We start from the raw sequence: 23536 nt of genomic DNA on the forward strand, positions 1-23536 counted from the left end.
TGCCCCGCTGCCGCCGCTGCAGAGTTGGGGTCAGGTCTGGTCCCTGATCTACCCGTCCGGGAGCGCTTCGCTTCGCTCTGAGGGCAGGAGCTCTCCAGCCACCGCGCCCGCCCCTGTTAAGACCCTCACGGGCCCCAGTCCCCGCCGTCTCCTCTGCCCTCATTCCTCCCTCCCGGGGTCGCCCACGCAGCCTCACTTTGTAACAAGTTACGTTCAAATACAGAGGTCATCAGGTGTTCATTCTACCGAGCCACTTATTTGCTTTATTGTCTGCCCCACCCCGGAACGTAAAGTCCTTGAAAACTGGAACTTCGTCAGTTCGCTCCCTGCTCGCGCCACAACAAGCACTAGCTTTTTCTTGATAGTAAAGGGACAATATTCCCTCTGCGCCCATGCCGTCGCAGAGCACCTCGGGTCACGTGCCCGAAACGGATACTATCATAGAGTCAGTCCTCCAACCTCCCAGAGAGGACTCGGAAGTGCCCCAGAGCCGGCCTGAGTTATTCCGGCCGGGCCGTCAGCGCTTTTGTCCCGCCGGCGGCCGGGCTCCCGCGGTGCCCCCACAGCCAGTACGTGAGTCCGAGGCCGCCCGGGCTCCCGCCCCCGGCCCTAGCCTGCCACGCCCTTCCCTTCTTGGCAGGGTCCTAGCTACCCCTCGGGTCTCGGGCGGGATCCGGGAGGAAGCGCGCCCCCTCCCCACACATACATCAGCAAGCGCGTTCCGGGGAAGTGGAGGGGAGGGAAGATTTCGGGCCGGCCGAGGGGTTTAGGGCGCGCCCCTGGAATAGAATGGGCTCCTTGCGCGCTCCACCTCCGGCTGTACGAGCGGGTCAGGGCCGGGTTGGGGCTGCCTGGTGCGTGCAGAAGGGCTGGGGCCCCGCACCCGTGTTTTTCAACTCTTCGCTGCTGTTTCGGGCGGGAGGGGAACCCTGAAAATTAGTGCTTTAAAATAAGCCCCCGTGGCAGTTCAGTTTGGCCCTGGGATTTGAGAGTGAATACAAGCGTTGGAGGGAACCCCCCCCACCTTTATTTTTCTTTGATGGGTCAGTGATGTTGAGAGACTCTTACCGCAGGTGTGGATCGAGCCGCTGGGAGGCGCTTCACGGCCTTCGCCCTAGGGGAACTCTCCTGTTTTACAGACGGGATCAGGCTGCCTGTAGCTGCCTCTCACAAGATGAGAAGGAATTGACTAGGTCCCAGGGAGAAGGTCGAGGAGGCTCCTAGACCTGGGGACAGCCTGTGGGAGCCCAGGCGTGGGGATGTGAATTAGGATTGGGGAATGCCGGGGCTGGGTGTGCTGCTCTAAGACTTTTGGACTAGGAGGCCACGAGGAGTGTTTTCTTTCTGAAAGCACGAGGATTTTTTCTTAAATAAGTTTTTGACTATGTAATGTATTCATATGGTTCAGATATTAAAAATATGAAAAGATGTCAGTGAAAAGGTTTTTTTTCTGCCCAGCCGTCTGCCTAGGCACAACCCCAGTAGATAACCAACCACATTTGTTAGGTTATTTGAGTGTATCTTCCCGGAGTTTCTTTATGCAAACACTGGCAGATTTGAATGTAGTTAGTTCCTCCTTTTTTTACACAGGTGGTAAGGTACTGTTCAGAGTTCTGCCCCTTGCTGCTTTTGGTAAATCTATGTTAGAGGTCATCAGAACACAAAGAGATTTTTTTTTTTTTAATACATTGCTGTGATATTGGACTGGACATTGTTTGGATGTTTTGGATGTCCTGTAATTTTTTAGATCTATTCAGGCCATTTGCGTTGTTTCCAGTTTCTTTGTTACATCAAACAATGGCACACCCAGGGACATTGTACCAGGGCTTATCTGAGCAAGGGTTTTTAAAGAAGGGATTAACAATGATAAAAAAATTTTGTTTTACATTAACTCTGCCAGTTATTGGTAGATTGTTAAATATGTCAATACATTATTATAATAAGTCATGTAGAGTGTTTAAAGAACAAATTAAACCAAGTAGCTTTTCTCTCCTGATACTTGTGTTTATGATACTTAGCCTTACAGTAGCTTAATCAACCATCTATTAATGACTGTCTTCAAGCCAGTCTTTGCCTGTTTAGCTTCAGAAAATCTCCTTTGCTTACCTTATTCCTTAGGATGACTAGAAATCTCTTCTCCTCTACCAAGTTTGAGAGTGCTCTATTTCATTTTTTACTTTAAGGAAAAATCACCTTTAATCATAAGGATTAAGCAGTAGAACCAACTTATGTTAACCAATTACAGCTCTGGTACTCGTAAACTTAATGCAATAACTAAATCACAAATCGTACTCGCTCTCTTTCCATCTGCATATCACTTTTCTCACTCCTTAGTCTCATCTTTCATTTGTCCCATCCTCCCACTTCTGTCTTCTGAGTTGGTAAGCATTTTGCCCTCACATTCCCTCTTTATTTTCTCTTTCTCTTTCTCTGGTCACCTCCAAGTCCAGTATAATATCCAAGAACTTAAGACACATAATTCAGATGGTAGATTGATTTGTGAAATATGGTTGGTACTCTGGAAATCCACGGTAGCTGCAGGTGTTGCACCTGTTGCTTATTAAAGTCTGTTGTTAAGGCAGGAATTTTCAACCAGAGTGAGCCACAGTTCTCTCTTGTGAGTTGTCTACTCTCTTGAGAAGTGGCTCCTGACTCTCCTGGGCAGGGATAGTAAGAATTACGGACAGATTCTTACTATCTGCATGTTCTTTTCTAGGCATTGGTGGTAGAATATGAACAGCATGAAACACACATATTTGCCCAGAGGTGTGGGTCATGTGTAGTTTGGAAGGAGTGGATGGCTTTCTGTGGCTGAAACTTTTAACTGATGTAGCTAGGTTATTGGGATGTAACCAGTTCTCTCTGTTGAAAACTGATTAGAGAGGTGTTCCCCATCATCAGCTTTGAGAACTTTTATGCTGTCTGTCCCTCTCTTTATGCAGGAGTTGTGCTTTTGGAGTGATTCCTTTCTTGTGTCATAGGGGACACATGAGCTAGCCACCCATCAATCTTGATTGGATTATAATAACCTCCTTCTAGACTGCAGGAGTCAGTTCTCCCCCCACCCCCAATCCAGTCTCCCATTGCAACTAGTATGAGTGATCTGTATTTCTTTTAATTTTATATTATGAAAAAATGTAAACATAACAGGAAAGTAGAATAGTACAATGAACTCCACACATCCATCACTCAGATTCAACAACTATTAGGATTTGGCTACATTTGTTTCCCTTTTCCCTTTTTCATTTTTCTTTGTTGAAGTATTTTAAAGGAAATTCCAGACATCATGCCATTTTATCCTAGCATACTTTAGTCTTAAAAAAAAAAGATAATGGCAACAATGCTATTATCTCACACCATCCTAAATTAATTCTGATTCCTTGATTTTTATCTAACAGGCATTGGTAGACTTCTGGGTCTGTGGTCTGTTTTTGTATGGCCTGCAAGCTGAGAATGGTTTTTACTTTTTTTTTTTTTTTTGCGGTACGCGGGCCTCTCACTGTTGCGGCCTCTCCGGGTCGCGGAGAACAGGCCCCGGACGCGCAGGCTCAGCGGCCGTGGCTCACAGGCCCAGCCGCTCCGCGGCATGTGGGATTCCCCCCAGACCGGGGCACAAACCCGCGTCCCCTGCATCGGCAGGCGGACTCTCAACCACCACGCCGCCAGGAAAACCCGGTTTTTACATTTTTAAAGGGATGTTAAAAAGCAAAGCAAAGAGAAAAAAAGGAAAAGAAAAACAAGTAATAGAGTTGTATGTGGCCAACAAAACCTAAAATATTTTCTGTCTGACTCTTTACTAACTCCTGATTTGATCAAATAAGTGATCTTTCAAAATGCATATCCGAGTTTGTCCCTCTTTGCCTAAAACCCCTCTGGATCAAGTCTGGACTCCTTAGTATGATGGGCAGAGCCTGGTGCAGCCCTTATTTTTGCCCACTTATCCAGCTGTGCCTGCCATCTTCTGTTCCAGATGTACAGAGGGTGGTGGACACCAGCCCCTTTGCACCTGCTCTTCCCTCTGTTAGAACTATTCCTCTCTTCCTGAAGCTCTTCCTAGTTCTTTGAAGCAGAGTCTATCCCTACCCCTTCTTCCCTCATCCATGACTAGTGTCTGCCATTTTTATCGTGTGTTGGTTGTTTTCCTGCCAGACTCTCATACTAGTTTGCAAGTCCTTATTGGCCAGGACTTGTTTTATCCATCTCTGTGTCCCTAGGACTAGCCCAGGGGCTGGAGAGAAAAGTAGGATATGGATCATTATGTAAGTTCGCTGGGCAACACACAGTCGCAGAGATAACTGAGATACTAGAATGTATCTTCAGTATTGTTTGTAAGGATAACTTAATATTTTGTTATTCTCTTGACTGTCTTTATAATTTAGCAGCTGTCTTAGTCCTTATGGGCTGCTATAACAAAATACCACAGACTAAGTGCCTTATAAACAACAAATTTATTTTACATAGTTCTGGATGCTGGGAAGTCCAAGACCAAGTCCCCAAGGGGTCTCTGTGGTATCTCTTTTTTAAGAACACTAATCCCGTTCATGAAGGCTCCACTCTCATAACCTAAGTATCTCCCACAGACTTCCCACTTCTAATACCATCATTATGTTTTAGTGCTTTTCTGCCTGTGTTTTTGACTGAACTTTTCTTAGTCTTAGTATTGATTGATATGAATTTCATTGCAAACCATCGTTTTCAATGAAGCTACACATTTATATTGCTCTGTTTTGACTTGTCATTAAGGGGATTGGATGAACTACAATCAGATGATGGGAAACTGTGCTTCCACCCAAACAGAGGAGGTTAAGCAGGGCTAGAACAGGGAGACTCCTGGAGTCTGCCTAGGTTAGAGAGGTAAACAGTGAAGTATTTGTGATTTCATGTAGACCCGGCCAGTCAGCAGCCAATCAAACAAGGAATCCGAGAGGACATGAAGGGAACTGAGAATTAGCCTGTCAGAGAGAGGGGAAAGGGTCCATCTGGGTCAAGCATTAGTAAGTTTGGTGTCAGCAAGGGGTGAATTAGCATGGCCCCTTTGGTGTTTAGCAAGTCATTCCAACTGGCCAGATGCAGAAGGCTTCAAGTACACTAGGTAGCCTGGGAACACCCACTGGGGAGTGTTCACGTGTGCATTTTACAAAATTCTTGACAGTTATTGGAAGAGAATTGGAAAGGGATAAGAATGAAGGTAGGGAGACTATGGCAGGAGTTCAGAAGGGAATTTAGGAGGGCTTAAACTAAGGCCCTAGCAGTGGAATGGAGTGGGGGGTGGCGACATGAGAACTGTGTAGGCAGTGGAATCAGCTGGTCTTAAGCGGTCTTTTGGATGTGGAGTGGTGAGGGAAAGAGAAGTGCCCGAGACGGGTGGATATAAGGCTCTATAATTGAAGAGAGGAGTGTGGGCCAGAGATGAGGTTCTATAAGACAGCTTGTAGGGGCCATGCATATATATGGGACTGCCCAGGCAGAGCATGTAGAGTCACAAGAGGAGAGGTTCAAGACAGAACAGGGAGCCAGGAACATCCAAGGGCTAGCAGGCAGAGGAGTCAGCGCCTGGCCCTGAAGAAGCTAATGCAGCATGGGCTGAGTGGAAGAATTCAGATTAAATAGATGAGGCATGAGGGGAGACGGGACATGAAGACCACTTTTCCAAGACACAACTGTGAACAGGAGACAGGATGGCGAAAGCAGTACCTGGAGGGGAAGGTATAATTTAGAGAATTTTAAATTTACATTTTGACATTTTTAAACTTTTTATTTGGAAATAATTTCAAAAATATAGAAAAATTTCAAGAGTAAGAATAGTGAAAAAAATACCATTTACTCATTTACCTGTGGTTAACATTCTACTTCATTTTGTCTTCTCTCTCTTGCTCTTTCATGCATATCTATCTATCTATCTATTTTTTTTCTAAACCATTTGAGGGTAACTTACGTACATCATGCATGGCCCTTATCCCTAAACACTTCAGTGTATATTTATAGGGATATTCTCTTGCATAACTACAGTATAATTGTCAACTTGAATAAATTTAAAGTTGATATTACTTTTGCCTAACTTATCATACATACTCCAGTTCCATCAGTTGGCACGATTATTATTATTATTATTATTATTTTGCAGTACGCGGGCCTCTCGCTGTTGTGGGCTCTCCCGTTGCGGAGCACAGGCTCCGGACGTGCAGGCTTAGCAGCCATGGCTCACAGGCCTAGCCGCTCCGCGGCATGTGGGATCTTCCCGGACCGGGGCACGAACCCGTGTCCCCTGCATCAGCAGGCGGACTCTCAACCACTGTGCCACCAGGGAAGCCCAATTATTTTTTATAAAGCTTGTCCCTTCACTACATACCCAGGTGAGGTCAGGTATTGAATTTGTGGTCAAATCTCTGCAGCCTTCTTTCATCTGGAACATTTCTGTAGCCTTTCTTTGTCTTTTATGAAAATGACATTTTTGAAGAATACAAATAGCTTTTAGTAGAATGTTCTTTATTTTGGATTTATCTGATCTACCTGATGTTTCCTTGTTTCATTTCAGGTAATGCATTCTTATAGGTGATGTGTCCTCAGGGCATCACTTCTGGAAGCACATGATGTTTATCTGCCCCCACTGGCAATATTAACTTAAGACCCCTAGCCAAGACTCTCCACTGTGTAATTACTATTTTACCCCTTGGGATCTATGGGGGAATATTTTAAGACCATGCATATATCCTGCTCCTTGTCAGAATTTCCCCCTAGATTTAGAATGCATTGATAATTCTCCCCTGATTGCAGAATGCTGAGTTTTTTCTTGCAACTCTACTACTCCCTCCACATTTACCAGCTGGCCCTGGCATTCTGCTGTCAGCGAGAGACCTCCCTTTCTCCCCTGTTTGTGCCTGTATGGACTCATGAAATCCTATTTTCAATGGCTTACAATTCTTTACATAATTATTATGGAGCCTAAATTCGATGTTGAAGCTGGATCTTGTACCCACATTTTTGTTTTGTTTTAAGCATCTCCTTATTTGCTGGCATAACAGGATGTCTCAGCTCCTTTTGTACCTATCCTACCCCCAGCCTGGAATCCTCCTTCTTCCTTTTGCTAGATTATGGTAGTAGAGACACAGAACAAGGTGCTAGATGTGTGCTCGTTAACTCAGGTATTTTTGCTTCTTAGCTATCAGCAGACAGAGCTAGAGAATATATGTACATTTACACACGTATACATACAAATTTAAATACATGTGAATATACATTTATATGATGTGCACATTTATATATAATTTAGAAATCATGAGTTCACACCAGTACCTCCAATTTGTCCACAAAGGGTTCTTTCTTATCTTCCCCTGTTCCATATTTTTATATTCCTTCTTCCTCCAGGAGAGTCCTGGCTCTCAACTAAATCAACACATTTACTCAGTCTCATAATAGATCTAAAATTGTTTCTGAATTGCTTTGCCCATTCCACTACAGAAAGCAAACCTACTAAAAAGGATTGTTTGCAGCTCTTCCCCACTTCCCCCTTCAGCCTTCCCAAGACTGAGAGTATATAGTATAGTCACATACTATGTACCCAAGTGACATGGGTTAGTTCTTTGTTTCTTTTTTTTAAAAAATAAATTTATTTATTTATTTTTGGAGTGACATGGGTTAGTTCTTTGTTTCTTTTTAAAAAAAATAATAAATTTATTTATTTATTTTTGGCTGTGTTGGGTCTTCGTTTCTGTGTGAGGGCTTTTTCTAGTTGTGGTGAGCAGGGCCCACTCTTCATCATGGTGCGTGGGCCTCTCACTATCACGGCCTCTCTTGTTGTTGAAGCACAGGTTCCAGACGCGCAGGCTTAGTAGTTGTGGCTCACGGGCCCAGTTGCTCCATGGCATGTGGGATCTTCCCAGACCAGGGTTCGAACCCATGTCGCCTGCATTGGCAGGCAGATTCTCAACCACTGCGCCACCAGGGAAGCCCCCTTTGTTTCTTTTTATTTCCTTCTTATTATGGTATTCATGTGAAACACAAATGAGTTAATTTGTTTCTGTTCACTTTCTGGTTTCACTTTCCTGTTGTCCAGTTTTCTCACTGATTTAATTTTATTCTTTGAATCTGCAGAACATGATCATGCTTCCATGAGTAAAGACTATACAAAAAGCTGTACTCTGAGCATCTCTCTCCCCTCTCCCTTCTGTTCTGTTCCCCAGCCCTACCCCTTACAGGTAACAGGCTTCACTGTTCTGTGGATTCTCTCATTACTGAAAAGATAAGCAGCTGTATGCTTGTTTTTTTATTTTCTTACATAGAATGTAGCATATATGCTTTTTTTCACTTTAAAACCTATCATGGAAATTGCTTCCTATCAATTTATAGAAATGTTCCTCATTCTTTTTTAGTTCTCCAGTGTGTATATGTGCTGTAGTTTATTTAACCAGTCTTGTGTGCTTGGACATGTAGGTAGTTTTCCAAATTTTGTAATTAAAAATAAGGCTATGACAAATAACTTTATGCATATATACTTTTGTATTGTTGGAAGTGTATCTTTGGTTTGAAATCCTAGATGGGATTTCTCGATTAAAGAATAATGCATACATAGTTGTGTAGATATTGGCAAATTTCCTTCAACAGGGGTTATGCCAGTTTGCATTCCCAGTAATGGATGAGAATGCCTGTTTCCCCACAACCTCACCCACAGAGCATATTGTTAAGTTTTTGAATATTTGCCAATCTGATAGATGAGAAAGGGGATCTTTGTATAGTTCTTATTTGCATTTCTCTTATTACGAGTGAAATTGAAAACATGTTTAAGGGCCATTTTAGTTTTTCTTTTTGTGAATTGTCTTCATGTCTTTTGCCCATTTTTCTGTAGGATTCTTAGTATCTTTTTCTTCAACTTTTTTTTTTTTTTTTTGCGGTACGTGGGCCTCTCACTGTTGTGGCCTCTCCCGTTGTGGAGCACAGGCTCCGGATGCGCAGGCTCAGTGGCCATGGCTCATGGGCCCAGCCACTCCGTGGCATGTGGGATCCTTCCAGAACAGGGCACAAACCCACGTCCCCTGCATCGGCAGGTGGACTCTCAACCACTGAGCCACCAGGGAAGCCCTTTTCTTCAACTTTTAAAAATTCTTTGTATATTAGAGATATTATCACTTACATAAGCACTTATATATGATGTATGTTGCAAATATTTTCTTCCACCTTGTCATTTATTTGTTGATTTTGCTTGTGGCATTTTTGCCATGCAATTTTACTTTTATTTCTATATAGTCCAATTTATTAATCTTTTCGTTTATTGCATCTGGGTCATAGAAAACTTTCTCTATACTTAGGTTATGGAGGCATTCACCCATGTTTTCTTCTAGCATTTGTATAGTGTTTTTAATATTTAGAGATCTGCTACGTTTGGAGTTTTATTCCTGTGAATGGTGTAAAGAATAGATCTAATTTTATTTTTTTCCAAATGGCTTTATACTTATTCCAACACTATTAAAAAGACCGTTTTTGCCTCAATAATTTGATGTACCATCTTTATCATATACTTGATCTCTATGTATAATTGAGAGTATTCTGAATTTTTATTCTATTCTGTTTATTTATATACCAATACCACACTGTTTTAGTTATAGCAGCCTTTTGGCATATTTAGATATCTAGTATGGTTAGTTCTCTTCCCTTGTAGCTCTTCCTTTTCTTTTTTCCCCCCTGACAAATTTTGTGTGTTTCCCTGGCAGTTTTAGGGGATTAGTTTTATGGCTGTAGAAACTTGAACATCTTTCTCTTCTCAGGGCTGAGGGTGAGTAGAGGTGGAGGGGCCAAGGCCAAAGGGAATGGATGGAGCAGGGTCCCTGATGTGATGGGAGCAGGATTCAGATGAAAGGTGTGTTGCTGTTGATGGTTTGGAATTCCACTGCCCACCCAGTAGCACTCACATTTTAAATGGCATGGACTGCTCTGCCCAAGGTAGTAAAGAAAAGGAGCAAGAAACTAGGTCATGTCAGCATTCCTCAGTGACTTCTAATGATCTCTTACCTAATATTACTTAATAGTCATTTTGTGAAGCTTTCTCAGATGAACCACCTTTTAAAATGTCTGCTGAGTGATTCTTTATTTTATCTTCCTGGTAATATTCTGGGTTCCTAGCTCCTCCTGTTCTATAAATTTTAATTCAGAGTCCATCATTCCAATCCCATAAGCATAAGTTCGATCATGAGTGTGATTCTTTATATGTGTCTACTCTAGAGTATATATCTTACTTTTAGTGCCCTTGCTGTCTCGTCAAATGTTCACATATAGTTTCTAAGTAGAACTACAGAGTACCAACCAAGAGGGTCTGATACCCAGGGTAAGAGGGGAAGTCTGAATTTTAACTAAGTCTAATCACAAATGTCTAAGTGTCTAAGGTTGGGGAACAACTAGCTTAGAACTGTCTATTTTGTTCTCAAGAGTCAGTCTTTTAGCAGGTGGATGCTGATGGAGTGCCAGCTGTGTGTAGAGTGCCTTCAGGGGAACAGAGAGTCACTGCCTGGACCCTAAAATCTGCTTTGAGAAAGGGTTTACCTTTCCTGAGTCCTGTGGTTTATCCTCAGGTTCTAGCCCTGATCCAGTAACCTGACCTTGATTAAATAATAAAGTAGATGGTATAGCATATAGAACTACCCAAGTGACTGGCATTGTTCTCCATACCTTATATATGTTATTTAATGTAATAGAACAGTTCTGTTGCCCTCATTTTACAGATGAGGAAACTGTGGCATAAAGAGGTTAAAAAACTTTCTTGAGGTCATACAGCTAGGTATTTGAACCTAGGCAGTATTATTATCCTTGGCTTGATGGTTTGTGTTTTAGCTTCTGATCTTTGATATGCTCTGACTGCAGTTAGCCTGTTCATAAAGTAGGAGTGAAAGCCTCTGCCTGTCAAGCCAGAGTGTGTTCTTCCATATAGAGTTCCTCCCTGACTAACCACTCTCCAGGGTCAGTGTTTTCCTTGGAAGGGAAATCTAGGAGGGCCACACCAATGACAGGCAGCAGCAACTTGTTTTCTTTCTCATGTCTGACATGACTGTCCTCATGATTTCATAACCAATTCCCCAACACCTCTACTCATGTACTGATTTCTCCTTTCGTTTTGCTTGCCTGCCCTCTGCTGATTACGTCTTCTTAGCTTTTGTTTTATTACTCTTTCAGTCTCCTATTTTTCAGAAATTACTTCTACCCACTGTTTGTTTTTCCAAGACTAGGTGGCATTTTTTAGAAATTGATCAATGTTGCCTTTGGTTCTGTGCGTCATTCCAACCTGTTTCAACTTGCCCTCATGCTAACCTGTTGTGCAAGAATAGAAAAGCTCTCTGTTCCATTGACAATCCAGGGCTCTAGCATTTTAGCATTAGCTCCACAGGGACAGAAATTTTGGCATGTCCACCACTGTATCCCCAGCAGTTAAAAATGGTACCTATCACACAGCATGTAGTCAATAAACATTTGTTGAGTGAATGAGTGAATTTGGATGTAATTCCTTCAGTTTCTTCTAAAGTGAAGGTATCATTTTCATTTTCTTGGTTTAGTGTCACATTTGAAGACGAGGGGCACTGAGGATGAGGAATCAACTGAAAAGTGTGAAAATATTGGAAATGCAGAATCTGTGTGGCCAAAAGTGGAAGGTCTTCACAAGGATCATATGCAGGAATCTAAGGTTGGTGAAACTTGTGATTGGGATAGCAAGGTAGAGAATCAGATGGAAAAGCCTGAGGGAAAAAGAATGAAGGAAGACAAAAGTGGCATCAGGGAGAAGATTGGCAAAACCAAGAATACAGCAAATATAAAGACAGAACAGGAAGATGAGGCATCTGAGAAAAGCTTACATCTGAGCTCAAAACATGTTACACAGCAGCCTGTCTGTATAGAACAGAAAAGCAGTGAACAAGGCAAATGTGTGGAGAGCATTAATGGAAACTCTCATCCCAGTCTACAGCAGAAAACCAGTGCTGTTAAGAAATCACATAAATGTGATGACTGTGGGAAATCCTTCAAATATAATTCCCGACTTGTTCAACATAAAATTATGCACACTGGTGAAAAACGCTATGAGTGTGATGACTGTGGAGGGACTTTCCGGAGCAGCTCGAGCCTTCGAGTCCACAAGAGGATCCATACTGGGGAGAAGCCGTATAAGTGTGAGGAATGTGGGAAAGCCTACATGTCCTACTCCAGCCTTATAAACCACAAAAGCACCCATTCTGGGGAAAAGAACTGTAAGTGTGATGAGTGTGGAAAATCCTTCAATTATAGCTCTGTTTTGGACCAGCATAAAAGGATCCACACTGGGGAGAAGCCCTATGAATGTGGTGAGTGTGGGAAGGCCTTCAGGAACAGCTCTGGTCTCAGAGTCCACAAAAGGATCCACACAGGTGAGAAGCCCTATGAATGTGACATCTGTGGGAAAACCTTCAGTAATAGCTCTGGCCTTAGAGTCCACAAAAGGATTCACACAGGGGAGAAGCCCTATGAATGTGATGAGTGTGGGAAGGCCTTCATTACTTGCAGAACACTTCTAAATCATAAAAGCATCCACTTTGGAGATAAACCTTATAAATGTGATGAGTGTGAGAAATCGTTTAATTATAGCTCTCTCCTCATTCAGCATAAAGTCATCCACACTGGAGAGAAACCTTATGAATGTGATGAATGTGGGAAGGCCTTCAGGAACAGCTCAGGCCTTATAGTGCATAAAAGGATCCACACAGGAGAGAAACCTTACAAATGTGATGTCTGTGGCAAAGCATTCAGCTATAGCTCAGGCCTTGCAGTCCATAAAAGCATTCACCCTGGGAAGAAAGCCCATGAATGTAAGGAGTGTGGAAAATCATTCAGTTATAACTCGCTTCTTCTTCAGCATAAAACGATTCACACTGGAGAGAGACCTTATGTATGTGATGTGTGTGGAAAAACTTTCAGAAACAATTCAGGACTCAAAGTCCACAGGCGGCTTCATACTGGGGAAAAACCATATAAGTGCGATGTGTGTGGAAAAGCCTATATCTCACGCTCTAGCCTTAAAAACCACAAAGGAATACATCTTGGGGAGAAGCCCTATAAATGTAGTTATTGTGAGAAATCCTTCAACTACAGCTCTGCCCTTGAACAGCATAAAAGGATTCATACAAGGGAGAAACCCTTTGGGTGTGATGAGTGTGGAAAAGCCTTCAGAAATAATTCAGGCCTTAAAGTACATAAACGAATCCACACTGGGGAGAGACCTTACAAATGTGAAGAATGTGGGAAAGCCTACATCTCACTCTCAAGCCTTATAAATCATAAAAGTGTACACCCTGGGGAAAAGCCCTATAAGTGTGATGAGTGTGGAAAAGCCTTCATCACATACCGAACCCTTATAAATCACAAAAAAATTCATCTTGGGGAGAAACCCTACAAATGCGATGTGTGTGAGAAATCTTTTAATTACACCTCACTCCTTTCTCAACACAGAAGGGTTCACACTAGAGAGAAACCTTATGAATGTGACAGGTGTGAGAAGGTCTTCAGAAACAACTCAAGCCTTAAAGTGCATAAAAGAATCCATACTGGTGAGAAGCCCTATGAATGTGATGTGTGTGGAAAAGCGTACATCTCACACTCAAGCCTTATTAACCATAAAAGTACCCACCCTGGCAAGACACCCTACACATGTGATGAATGTGGAAAAGCTTTTTTCTCAAGCAGAACTCTTATAAGCCATAAAAGAGTCCATCTTGGGGAGAAACCCTTCAAATGTGTTGAGTGTGGGAAATCTTTTAGTTACAGCTCTCTCCTTTCTCAGCACAAAAGGATCCATACAGGGGAAAAGCCCTATGTGTGCGATAGGTGTGGGAAGGCATTCAGGAACAGCTCAGGCCTCACAGTGCATAGAAGGATCCACACAGGTGAGAAACCTTATAGATGCGATGAGTGTGGGAAGGCATACATCTCACACTCAAGTCTTATCAACCATAAAGGTGTCCACAGTGGGCAGCAGCCGTATAATTGTGAGTGTGGGAAATCCTTCAATTACAGATCAGTCCTTGACCAACACAAAAGGATCCACACTGGAAAGAAGCCATACCAATGTAACGAGTGTGGGAAGGCTTTCAATATCAGATCAAATCTCACCAAGCATAAAAGAACCCATATTGGGGAGGAATCTTTAAATGTGACATATATGGGAAGTCATAGTAGCGCATCACAGAAGAGAACTCACGAGGGAGGGAATGCTCTGGTTGGGACCAGGATGAGCATGTCTCTGTAGGAGGCAGAGCTTATCTAGGATTAGAGAACCCAAATGGAAGAAAAATCTTATGAGTGTAAGAGTGTCTGAGGCCCTTGTTCATGGCTTATAATTTACATAGTATAGATGAAACCATGAGTAATTTTTTTCTCTGTGATTTTCAATCATAGCCAGCAAGGAAGGTTCCAGTGTCAAAGTATTTGCATCCTTATGGACTATAAAATAGTTTGTACTGGGGATAAAACCTATCAAAGTTATGGAGTATGAGAAAACCTTCAAAATAGATATTTCTGGACATAAAAAACACAGATGAGAAAAAGACTTCAATTAAAAGTCTCATAGTCACCATCAGAAAGTTCATATTTGGGTAAATTATGTGAATAGAAATGTAGGAAATTCAGGTATAGCTTGGAATTCCAATTATCCATTGGTCAGTGGAAAAGATCCAAGAAGGACCTCCAGTAGGCAAATTCAGGGAGAGGCAGGCTTCAGGGAATATAAATTAATATCATAGTGATCATGAAGAATAACTTTGATTTAACTGATTTGCAGGGAGTGATGACAACTTCTGAAACAAAATTTGGATTTCATTGTAGGAAATGTAAAAAGTGTAGACTTATAAATCTAACAGGAGATAGGAGAGAGTCACTCATAAATAAATTCAAGTTGATTGGACTGTTGTAATGTTGTGCTATATATTATTGAATGGGTGAAACTTTAAAAATTTTCAAATGAACCCTGTCAATGAATAATGAATGTGTGATAAGTGAAAACCTCACACATTATGCTACAAATGAAGAGTTCTACCATGGACAGAAGTTCAGCACATTCAATAACTAATGGAACACATCTTCAACATGAATTTGTACCTTACACAAAAAGAATTGGTTCAGGGATTCCTATGAATAGGAATGATGAGAAGGAGAGCATTTTATTGCAAGAGCTAAAAAGCTAAGTAGCTACCAGTAATGGAGGAATAGGAGGAAATTCATGCTTCTTAACAATCCTGTTAAATGTTTGATTGTGTTGCTGTAAAGATTTCATGCACTGCGTGTGTGTATTGTCTGTTGTAAAATGTTGTGAATACTTTATTCAGGGCTCACTCTCGGCCATGAAGAGCCAGATAGTTGTGGCAAGGTAAGGTGAAACTCCAATAAAGGAATTCTTCAAAAGTAAACAGGCTGTGATATACTTTAGGTGGAGTATCATACAGAGAGAGCCATTTGTGTGTCTTATCTTTGGGGGGTAAGTTATACCAGATCCGAACCAAGGAGTGCCCAGGGGACTCATCCCATAGGGCTAGTAGCTCACATTTCATGAGAAATTAGGTTGTGCCTCCACCAGGAGAAATGAAAATTGGATTAAACCTCATACTAGGGCTGGATCATAACCCCTGGGAGTGGACAGGCTGTGTGAGTGATGAGTCACAACATAGAAACAGTTCTCTTGGGAACAGATAGAATTTAACAAAATATTGTTAACTATGTATAAGACTATTAACTAGGTAACTCAAAGAGTGAAAAGCGAGTCTTTTGAGAATTAAGTAACCTGTCTGAGAATACTCCAGGTGGGGCTTATCAGTAGAGACCGAGTTGTAAGTCAGGTCTCTCTGGCACCAAAATCCACTCTTCACAAGAGAATAGTCTCTGGTCAGATAGTTTTCTGATTCTCTCTAGGATTCCTGTTTCCATACATACAGTTTCCATACCTCTCTTTAGAAGTATTTCTTTCACTTTGCCTCCAAACAAGGTAAGTTTTGATGGAGGAGGGTGGAGGTGGAGGTGGGGGAGGGATGGTTGTAGAAAAGGGAGAGGGAAAGAGCATTTCTGCCACTCAATTCCACTTTGAAATGTCATGACCACACTTGCTCTTTGTCCTTCTCTACATGCAGCACTGGCAAACCTGACCCTATCCACAGACTTGGATTAGTTTATTCAGCAAATACTGTTGAGGATCTGCTAGGCGCATCCATTGTCCTAGGTACTAGGAAGCAGGAGTAGATAGAGGAGAGAGACCACAGCAAAGCCACTGTAATGGATGCTGAACTAAATTGTGAGCTTCCCAAGGAAAGTGACTTCCACCTACTGGGAAGGGAGACACCGATGACATCTGAGCAGAATGTTGAGTTGGGTCCTTTTAAGAGAAGAATGGGAAAAATAGGATGGCCTGATCAAAGGGAGCGTTGGAAATGCTCATGCATTGTCCGGAGTGGCCAGTCCCTGGCAGTTCTGGTGTACAGTGGGCAGAAAGGAAAGAGGCCATGGAGTATTGATTCCCAGTAGTCACTGAGCATCGGCCAATCTTTTCATTGGCTGCATATAGGGCCAGCTCTAACTGTTTTAGATGATCAGGTTACTTAAGGTTTCCATGTGGCCAGGGCTGTTGGTGTGCCTGTGGCTTGAAGTCCCTAGTCCCCTCACACACACACATCTACATGAGCTCCACCTGGACCTAATGCATCACCTACTTTTGAAAGAGACATAGGTTAAATAACAAGGGAGAAGACAGCTACCACAGGAATGGGGATTCTGAGTGCCCCAGCCCACTGAGCACCTCCCGGTGCTCATGTTCCTACTACAGCCTCCATTGACTTGTACACATGGAAAATGGGCCCACAGTTTACTTAGGGCCAGATATATGCTATTTGGACTGATCCCAGATGAGGAGGGGTCTTCAGGTCTCCAGCCACTCCAGGCAGACTGTGAAGAACAGATCCAGTGAGCTGGTGCAGCTGCACCTGTTCAAGCCCACCTCGGGACTTGAGCTGGTTTAGGGACCACCAGTCACCACCACCTCCCAGAGGACATCTGACATGCAAGAACAAAAATAAAATTTCCAAGGTGTAGGTAAATTGAAACACTTTTTTTTTTTTTTTAATGCCATGTCTAATTCTCAAGGCTAAAAGATAAATAGAATTGGAATACTGGACAATAGTAGGTAAATTGGAAGCTGGGACATCTGTGTGAAAGCAGGCTAAAGTGCTTATATTATTTAGGAGGAGGGTGAAGATGCTGTTTAACTCTAGATTTTATTGAGTTAAATATGGTAAAATGTCATGGGCAAGCACTAGAAGGATAGAAATAAAGTATATAAATCTAAAAATCTGGACTGGAAAATCTCAAAGTCTAGAAAAGAAAAAATGATGTTGAAGAGGTGAGACAGTACTTTGTTTCTGGTGAAGGTAGTCTAGGTTCTTTGGATCAGTTTCCCACCTGTTTTTTTTTAAATGCAGGTGGTGTGCCCTCCCTTCCCTTTAAAAGAGCATGGAGGCTGAAAAGACTGCAGTTTAAACAGGTAGGGCTGTTTTAAGATGGGATCTCGTCATCAGAGGTGAACACCAAAGCAGCTTAGGCCGCAGACTTTGCTAATGATGCAGAGTTAGGCACCACTTCATCAGCCACAGAGAGTGAGAGAGAGAGAAGGATGATAGGGCCAGGTTCACCCAAGTTGATGAATCTTATAGGTGACTTTTCTAAAGTTAAACTGGGTTCCCAGAGTACTACACCCTCAGGACAAAAAAAAATCTAGACCCATCCCCCTCCTCACCCCCAGGGTACTTGAGAGACTGACCTCATTACCAAGCATAGCAATAGGATTGAAGAAAAAGAGAAAAGAGAACATCCTGACAATTTGTGGTCCCTGACCAACCCTTACAACCCAGATAAACACAACCTGAGGCCTGTCAGAAGCAAATAAAACTTCCTCAGAAGAGGACTCCTTCAACTTAGACCTCAGGTAACAATTTTTCAGGGGAAATAGTCAGCAAGCAGTCAAATATAATCAGGCATATAAGGAAAAAAGGCAGCATGACAAAACCAGCAGAAAAACAGACCCGCATAGACGTCACATTAGAATTATTGGGTGTGTTTGTGAAAACGACTGCTTAAAATATTTAAAGATGTATTTGGCAACACATTGTGAAACGGGAAGAATGAGAATTGGTGAGCTGAAAGATAGGTTTGAAGTAGTTATCCTGAATGCAGCATGGAGATAGAGAAATATGGGAAAACAGAAAGATGGGATGGTCTCACTAGGAAGTTTTAACATATATTTAACCACACTCTTAGAAGGCAAAGATGGAAGAAAAGGGATAAAGGTAATTGGGCTGAGGATATACCAGAACTGATGAAAAATAACAGGTCTATAGATTTGAAAGCTCAAAGAATACAAATTAGGATAAATTTACAAAGTCATATCTATGTGCATCATCGTGCAACTGCAGGAAATCAAAGAAAAAATTAATAGCCAAAGATTTAAAAATTACCTTCAAAGGGAACAGACTTCTCAACAGCAACAATGGAAGCCAAATGAGTGGAATGAAAATGTCAATATAAAAGTAGAAAATAACTGTCAACCTAGAATTTTATACCTGATGAAGATATATGTTATGAATGAGGACAAAATAAGCACATTTTAAGACAATTTGTTTCGTTCATTCCCTGCTGACCCTCACTAAAGGAAATTTTAAAGAATGCACTTTAATATAGAAGGAAAGTGATCCCAGGTGGGGTTTTGAGATGCAAAAAGGAAGAAAGAACAAAATAGGTGAGCAAATGTAACAACATTTTATACCAAACAATAAAAACGTAAAGTTGTTAAGATAGGCTTAAAATACCAGGCAAGACTGATAAATAAGAGAGAGTAAAAAGGATTGAGGTATTAGGGTGAAGGTTTTGGTTACTCTTATGAATACTGTAAAATCTAGAGGAATCATAAAAATGCAACATATAATTTCAATACTAGTAGAAAATTTTAAGCAAAAAGGTAAATTTAAAAAGAGTAGTGACACTACTGGGCATATACCCTGAGAAAACCATAATTCAAAAAGAGTCATGTACCACAATGTTCATTGCAGCACTATTTACAATAGCCAGGACATGGAAGCAACCTAAGTGTCCATCATTGGATGAATGGATAAAGAAGATATAGCACATATATACAATGGAATATTACTCAGCCATAAAAAGAAACGAAATTGAGATGTTTGTAGTGAGGTGGATGGACCTAGAGTCTATCATACAGAGTGAAGTAAGTCAGAAAGAGAAAAACAAATACCGTATGCTAACACATATATATGGAATCTAAGGGGGAAAAAAAAGTCATGAAGAACCTAGGGGTAAGATGGGAATGGAGACGCAGACCTCCTAGAGAATGGACTTGAGGATATGGGCAGGGGGAAGGGTAAGCTGTGACAAAGTGAGAGAGTGGCATGGACATACATACACTACCAAACGTAAAATAGATAGCTAGTGGGAAGCAGCCACATAGCACAGGGAGATCAGCTCGGTGGTTTGCGACCACCTAGAGGGGTGGGATAGGGAGGGTGGGAGGGAGGGAGACGCAAGAGGGAAGAGATATGGGAACATATGTATACGTATAACTGATTCACTTTGTTATAAAGCAGAAACTAACACACCATTGTAAAGCAATTATACTCCAATAAAGATGTTAAAAAAAAGGGGGTGAGACCAAAAAAAGGTGGTAAATCTTCCCCAAAAATACCAATATTTACATTTAATTTAATTTCACTAAATGACAAAGATTGTCAGACAGTGTCTGTTCGGGCTGCTATAACAAAGTACCACAGACTGCATGGCTTTTAAAGCACAAAAATGTTAATTCTCAAGTTAAGGAGGCTGGAAGTCCAGAGTGATTGGAGATCAGCTTTGTTGGGTGAAGGCTTTCTTCAGGATTGCAGACTTCTTGTTGCATCCTCACATGGCAGAAGGGGCTAGGGAGTCATGTGGAGTCTCTTTTATAAGAACACTAGTCCCATTCATGAGGGCCCCACCCTGATGACCTAATCATCCCCCAAAGGCCCCCACCTCCTAACACCATTACACTGTGTATTAGGATTCCAACCTGTGAATGTTGGGGAAACACAAACATGTAGACCGTAGCACATAGGGCAAACGTACAAAACCCCACTATGTTGCTGCTTACAAAAGACTCAAATAAGGACACAAAGTCTGAAAGTAAAAGAATGGAAAGAAGTTATATGAAGCCAGTAGAAAACTGGTGTAGCTCTACTAATATTAGATGGAACAGGGACTTCAAGGCACAAACCGTTCCTAGAGATAAAGGGAGGTGTTACATTAAGACAAAAGTTTCAGGGAAGAAAAAGCACTGGGAAGATAGGACAGTTATAAGTTAGTATCTACCTAATATGCAGAACTCAAAGAAGAAATATAAAATCCACACTCATGATGAGAGATTTTTTTTCACCTCTCTTTAGTTAATAGGACAAGCAGACTAAAAATTGGTAGACACAGATTTAAACAATAAGATTAAGCATTCTAACGCATATGCATGGAACAATGCACCAGTGTATCAAGGATGCATATTTTTTGTCAAGAACACATGAAACACTTTCAAAAATTGATCTACACAATGGCATGTATCAATTATATTCCAATAAAGCGGGGGGGGTGTGTGGTTGACATATATACTGGACCATAAAGTAAATCTCAACAAAATTTAAATAATTGAAATTAAATTAGAAAGTAATAATAAAAAATACCTAGAACATGTCTATTATATTCAGAAATTTACAAATACACTTTAAAATCATGGTTCAAAGAAGAACGTATTTTCAACTGAATGACAATGAAAATAGTACATATTAAAACCAGAGGGATATTGTTTAGGCAGTGCTTAGAGAGAAATTTACAGCCTAGAAAGATATTTCAGAAAATCAGAAAACCTGGTAATCACCAAAGCAACATCTCAAAAAATAGAACAATCAAAATAAATCCTAACGAAAGTTAAAATAAGGGAGTAATAAAGAGCAGAAAAAAACAAAATAGAAAACTATAGAGAACAGAGCCAAATGTGTTTCAAATCTGGTGAGACTGATCAAGAAAAAAAGAGAAAGCATGAATAACCAAAGTCAGGAATAAAAAGGGGGAAGGCAGAGAACTGTAAATTTTTCTTCTCTGAACATACACTGACCTCCTTGCTCTCTGCTATTCTGAGAGAATAGCTCACTCCTAAATTCCTGAGTCAACAATTCCTAGAACAGGATGTAACAGGCACAATGAGCCAAATCAGGAAGAAAAACTAATTTCTGTAAGATTGCAATAACAACCTGACCAAAACCCACCAAAATCGCAGTGTTCAGTGCTGCTTTTGTTTCTTTCCCCTATAAAACCGCTTTCATTCCTCAAGTTTGATGAGACATTCCCTTTAAAACTCCCTGTTTCAACAGTTTGAATAAATTGCCTTTTAGTTGAAGTCTCAGCGAATTTCTAAAGTTTTATGTTACAAATGCTACAGACATTAAAACAGTAAGATATTATGTCACAGTTTTTGCCAATAAATTAGAAATTTTATGTGAACTGAGAAAATTCCTAGGGAGAAGAAAAACTTAACCAAAATTTACTAAAGGTCTCACAGCTTATGGATGTGGGGAGTATGGGAAAGACTCTGAAATGAGTTCAATTCCTATGGAATTCACAGGAGGGGCAAGCGGAGGGAGGAGCAATAAAACAGGAAGGGAAATCCTTAATAAACAGTGAGTTTAGAAAGGCTTCCATAGGAGCGTGCTTTCTATTTCTAGCAAATTTGTCAGAAAGTGAAAGCCTGAAAAATAATTTCATCTTGGTTTATGTACAGAGACACTAACGGTGAAATGGTATTGAATACCAGTCATGCAATGCAAGGAACTTTTCCCTCATAAGATTCAAAACTGAGAAATGGTCACCTGAGGATCAGTTAGCTGAGGACAGACAGTGGGGACGTGAAGTCTGCATCAGGAACTTAAGGTTTCCCATGGAATTCCCTGGGAGGTTTCTCCATACCTCTTCCACAGCCTCAGCTGAGGGCATTGGCTGGAGACATGCAGAAGGAAGTCAGAATACTTAACTCGATTCTTCTTTCCATTGAGTGTTCCCATTTAGACCTGGAAGTTCTTCTCAGGCTATGAATAGTATCAGTTATGCTCAGGAAGGAATATGTGTGAATCCCATGTAGAGAGGTGACATAGTGTAGTAGCCAAGAGCACAGTCTCTCCTCTATGAAGCCTGGGTTCAAATAAGGACTCTTTCACTTATTCCCAGATGACAAATAACTAAACCTTCTGTTTTTTGCTTGTGTGTCCTCATCTACCTCTTATTGGGATAATAATAGTAACAACCTCAGAGGTTGTAATGAAGGTTGGAGGAGTTAGTGTTATTAGAGCCCTTAGAAGTGTGCCTGGACTGAGAAGCATTTGTAGACAGGTGTGGGAAGTAAGTCTGGCAGTGTGGTGGCCCCTTTCCAAGGACTCGAACATCTGGACACAGGCAATGGAATGTAGGCCCTTCCTCAAGCCAAGAAAATCCTCCAAGGACCACCCTACACAATATTTGAGAAAAAAAATTTTATTGGATAAGTTTACTCAGTGGTATCTTGCTTCTAAGCAAGCAATCCACTGTTTCTAAGCAAACATGCTTTGTCTTCTTTATTCTGGAAAAGAGGTCAACAGGAGGAGCCTCCAGCTCTAGTGCAGTGATCAAGAGTATGGGTGGGTCAAGGGCAGCTTCACACTTTCCTTGATGGCTAGGCAGCCTGCCCACTCATGTTGTACACATTTTGCTCCCCACTTCCTCCCCAGCCCTATGTTTTCTTCACGATTACTGAAGTAAGGGTTGGTGAGAGCCAAGCTTCCACCATCTTAACCATGGGGTAAGTGTTCCTTTAGTTCTCAAAGAATAAAAGGAGGCCCTGGGATGGACAGGAGAAGTTCCTCTGGTCTTGGATGCAAACCTTAGGACCAGTATTTCAGTGAATGAAATAATTATGTCTATAATTTCCCCATCTGTAAAATGAAGGAAAAGACCCAACTCACAATGTTGCTTTGAGGATTAATGAAAAAGCACTCACTTTGTATTTTTGTAAAACTTCATATGAACATTATTGTCAAGTTAACTAATGATCTACCCCATTTTTTTAAAGTTAAAGGAAGGTAATAACGAAGATGAGAGCAAAAATCAATGAAACAGAAAGCAACACAACAGAGAGGATCAAAAGTCAAGGTTGGTACTTTAAAAAGAGAATTAAAATTGATAGACTTCTGGTGTGATAAGAAAGAACAGAAAGCACAGATAATTACAACAGATCTCAGGTTATTTAGAAGTATATTTTTAATTTCTAAACATTTAGGGACTTCTTAGTTATATTTTTTGTTATAACATTGTGGTCAGAAATCATGCTCTATATGATTGCTATCCATTGAAGTTTGCTGAGATTTGTTTATGGCCCAGTGTGTATTTGACCCTAGTGAAGGTTCCACAGGCACTGGAAAAGAACATGTGTTCTGCAAATGCT

The 23536-nt window shown here is 41.3% G+C and overlaps 2 protein-coding genes across 4 annotated transcripts in view; both read left to right on the forward strand.

Annotated features, from left to right (window-relative positions):
• Positions 1 to 500: 500 nt before the first annotated feature.
• ZFP62 (ZFP62 zinc finger protein) lies at positions 501 to 15407 on the forward strand. 3 transcript variants are annotated; one of them, XM_067032321.1, is made up of 2 exons: positions 501 to 569; positions 11535 to 15407. In XM_067032321.1, coding segments are annotated over exons 1-2 (2718 nt in total). In that variant the 5' UTR covers positions 501 to 568; the 3' UTR covers positions 14252 to 15407. The 3 variants fall into 3 exon arrangements, with proteins under 3 accessions (XP_066888422.1, XP_066888423.1, XP_066888421.1); XM_067032322.1 differs by having other exon boundaries at positions 520 to 573; XM_067032320.1 differs by lacking the exon at positions 501 to 569 and adding an exon at positions 9770 to 9850.
• Positions 533 to 23536, forward strand: part of MGAT1 (alpha-1,3-mannosyl-glycoprotein 2-beta-N-acetylglucosaminyltransferase) — a 78109-nt gene continuing 55105 nt past the window's right edge. The window contains exon 1 of the mRNA XM_067032345.1: positions 533 to 569. The gene's annotated coding sequence lies outside the window, so the exon portion shown is untranslated. The remainder of the gene's footprint in view (positions 570 to 23536) is intronic.

The sequence above is a fragment of the Kogia breviceps genome, chromosome 4 (assembly GCF_026419965.1).
Source record: "Kogia breviceps isolate mKogBre1 chromosome 4, mKogBre1 haplotype 1, whole genome shotgun sequence".
NCBI classification, from domain to species: Eukaryota; Metazoa; Chordata; class Mammalia; order Artiodactyla; family Physeteridae; genus Kogia; species Kogia breviceps.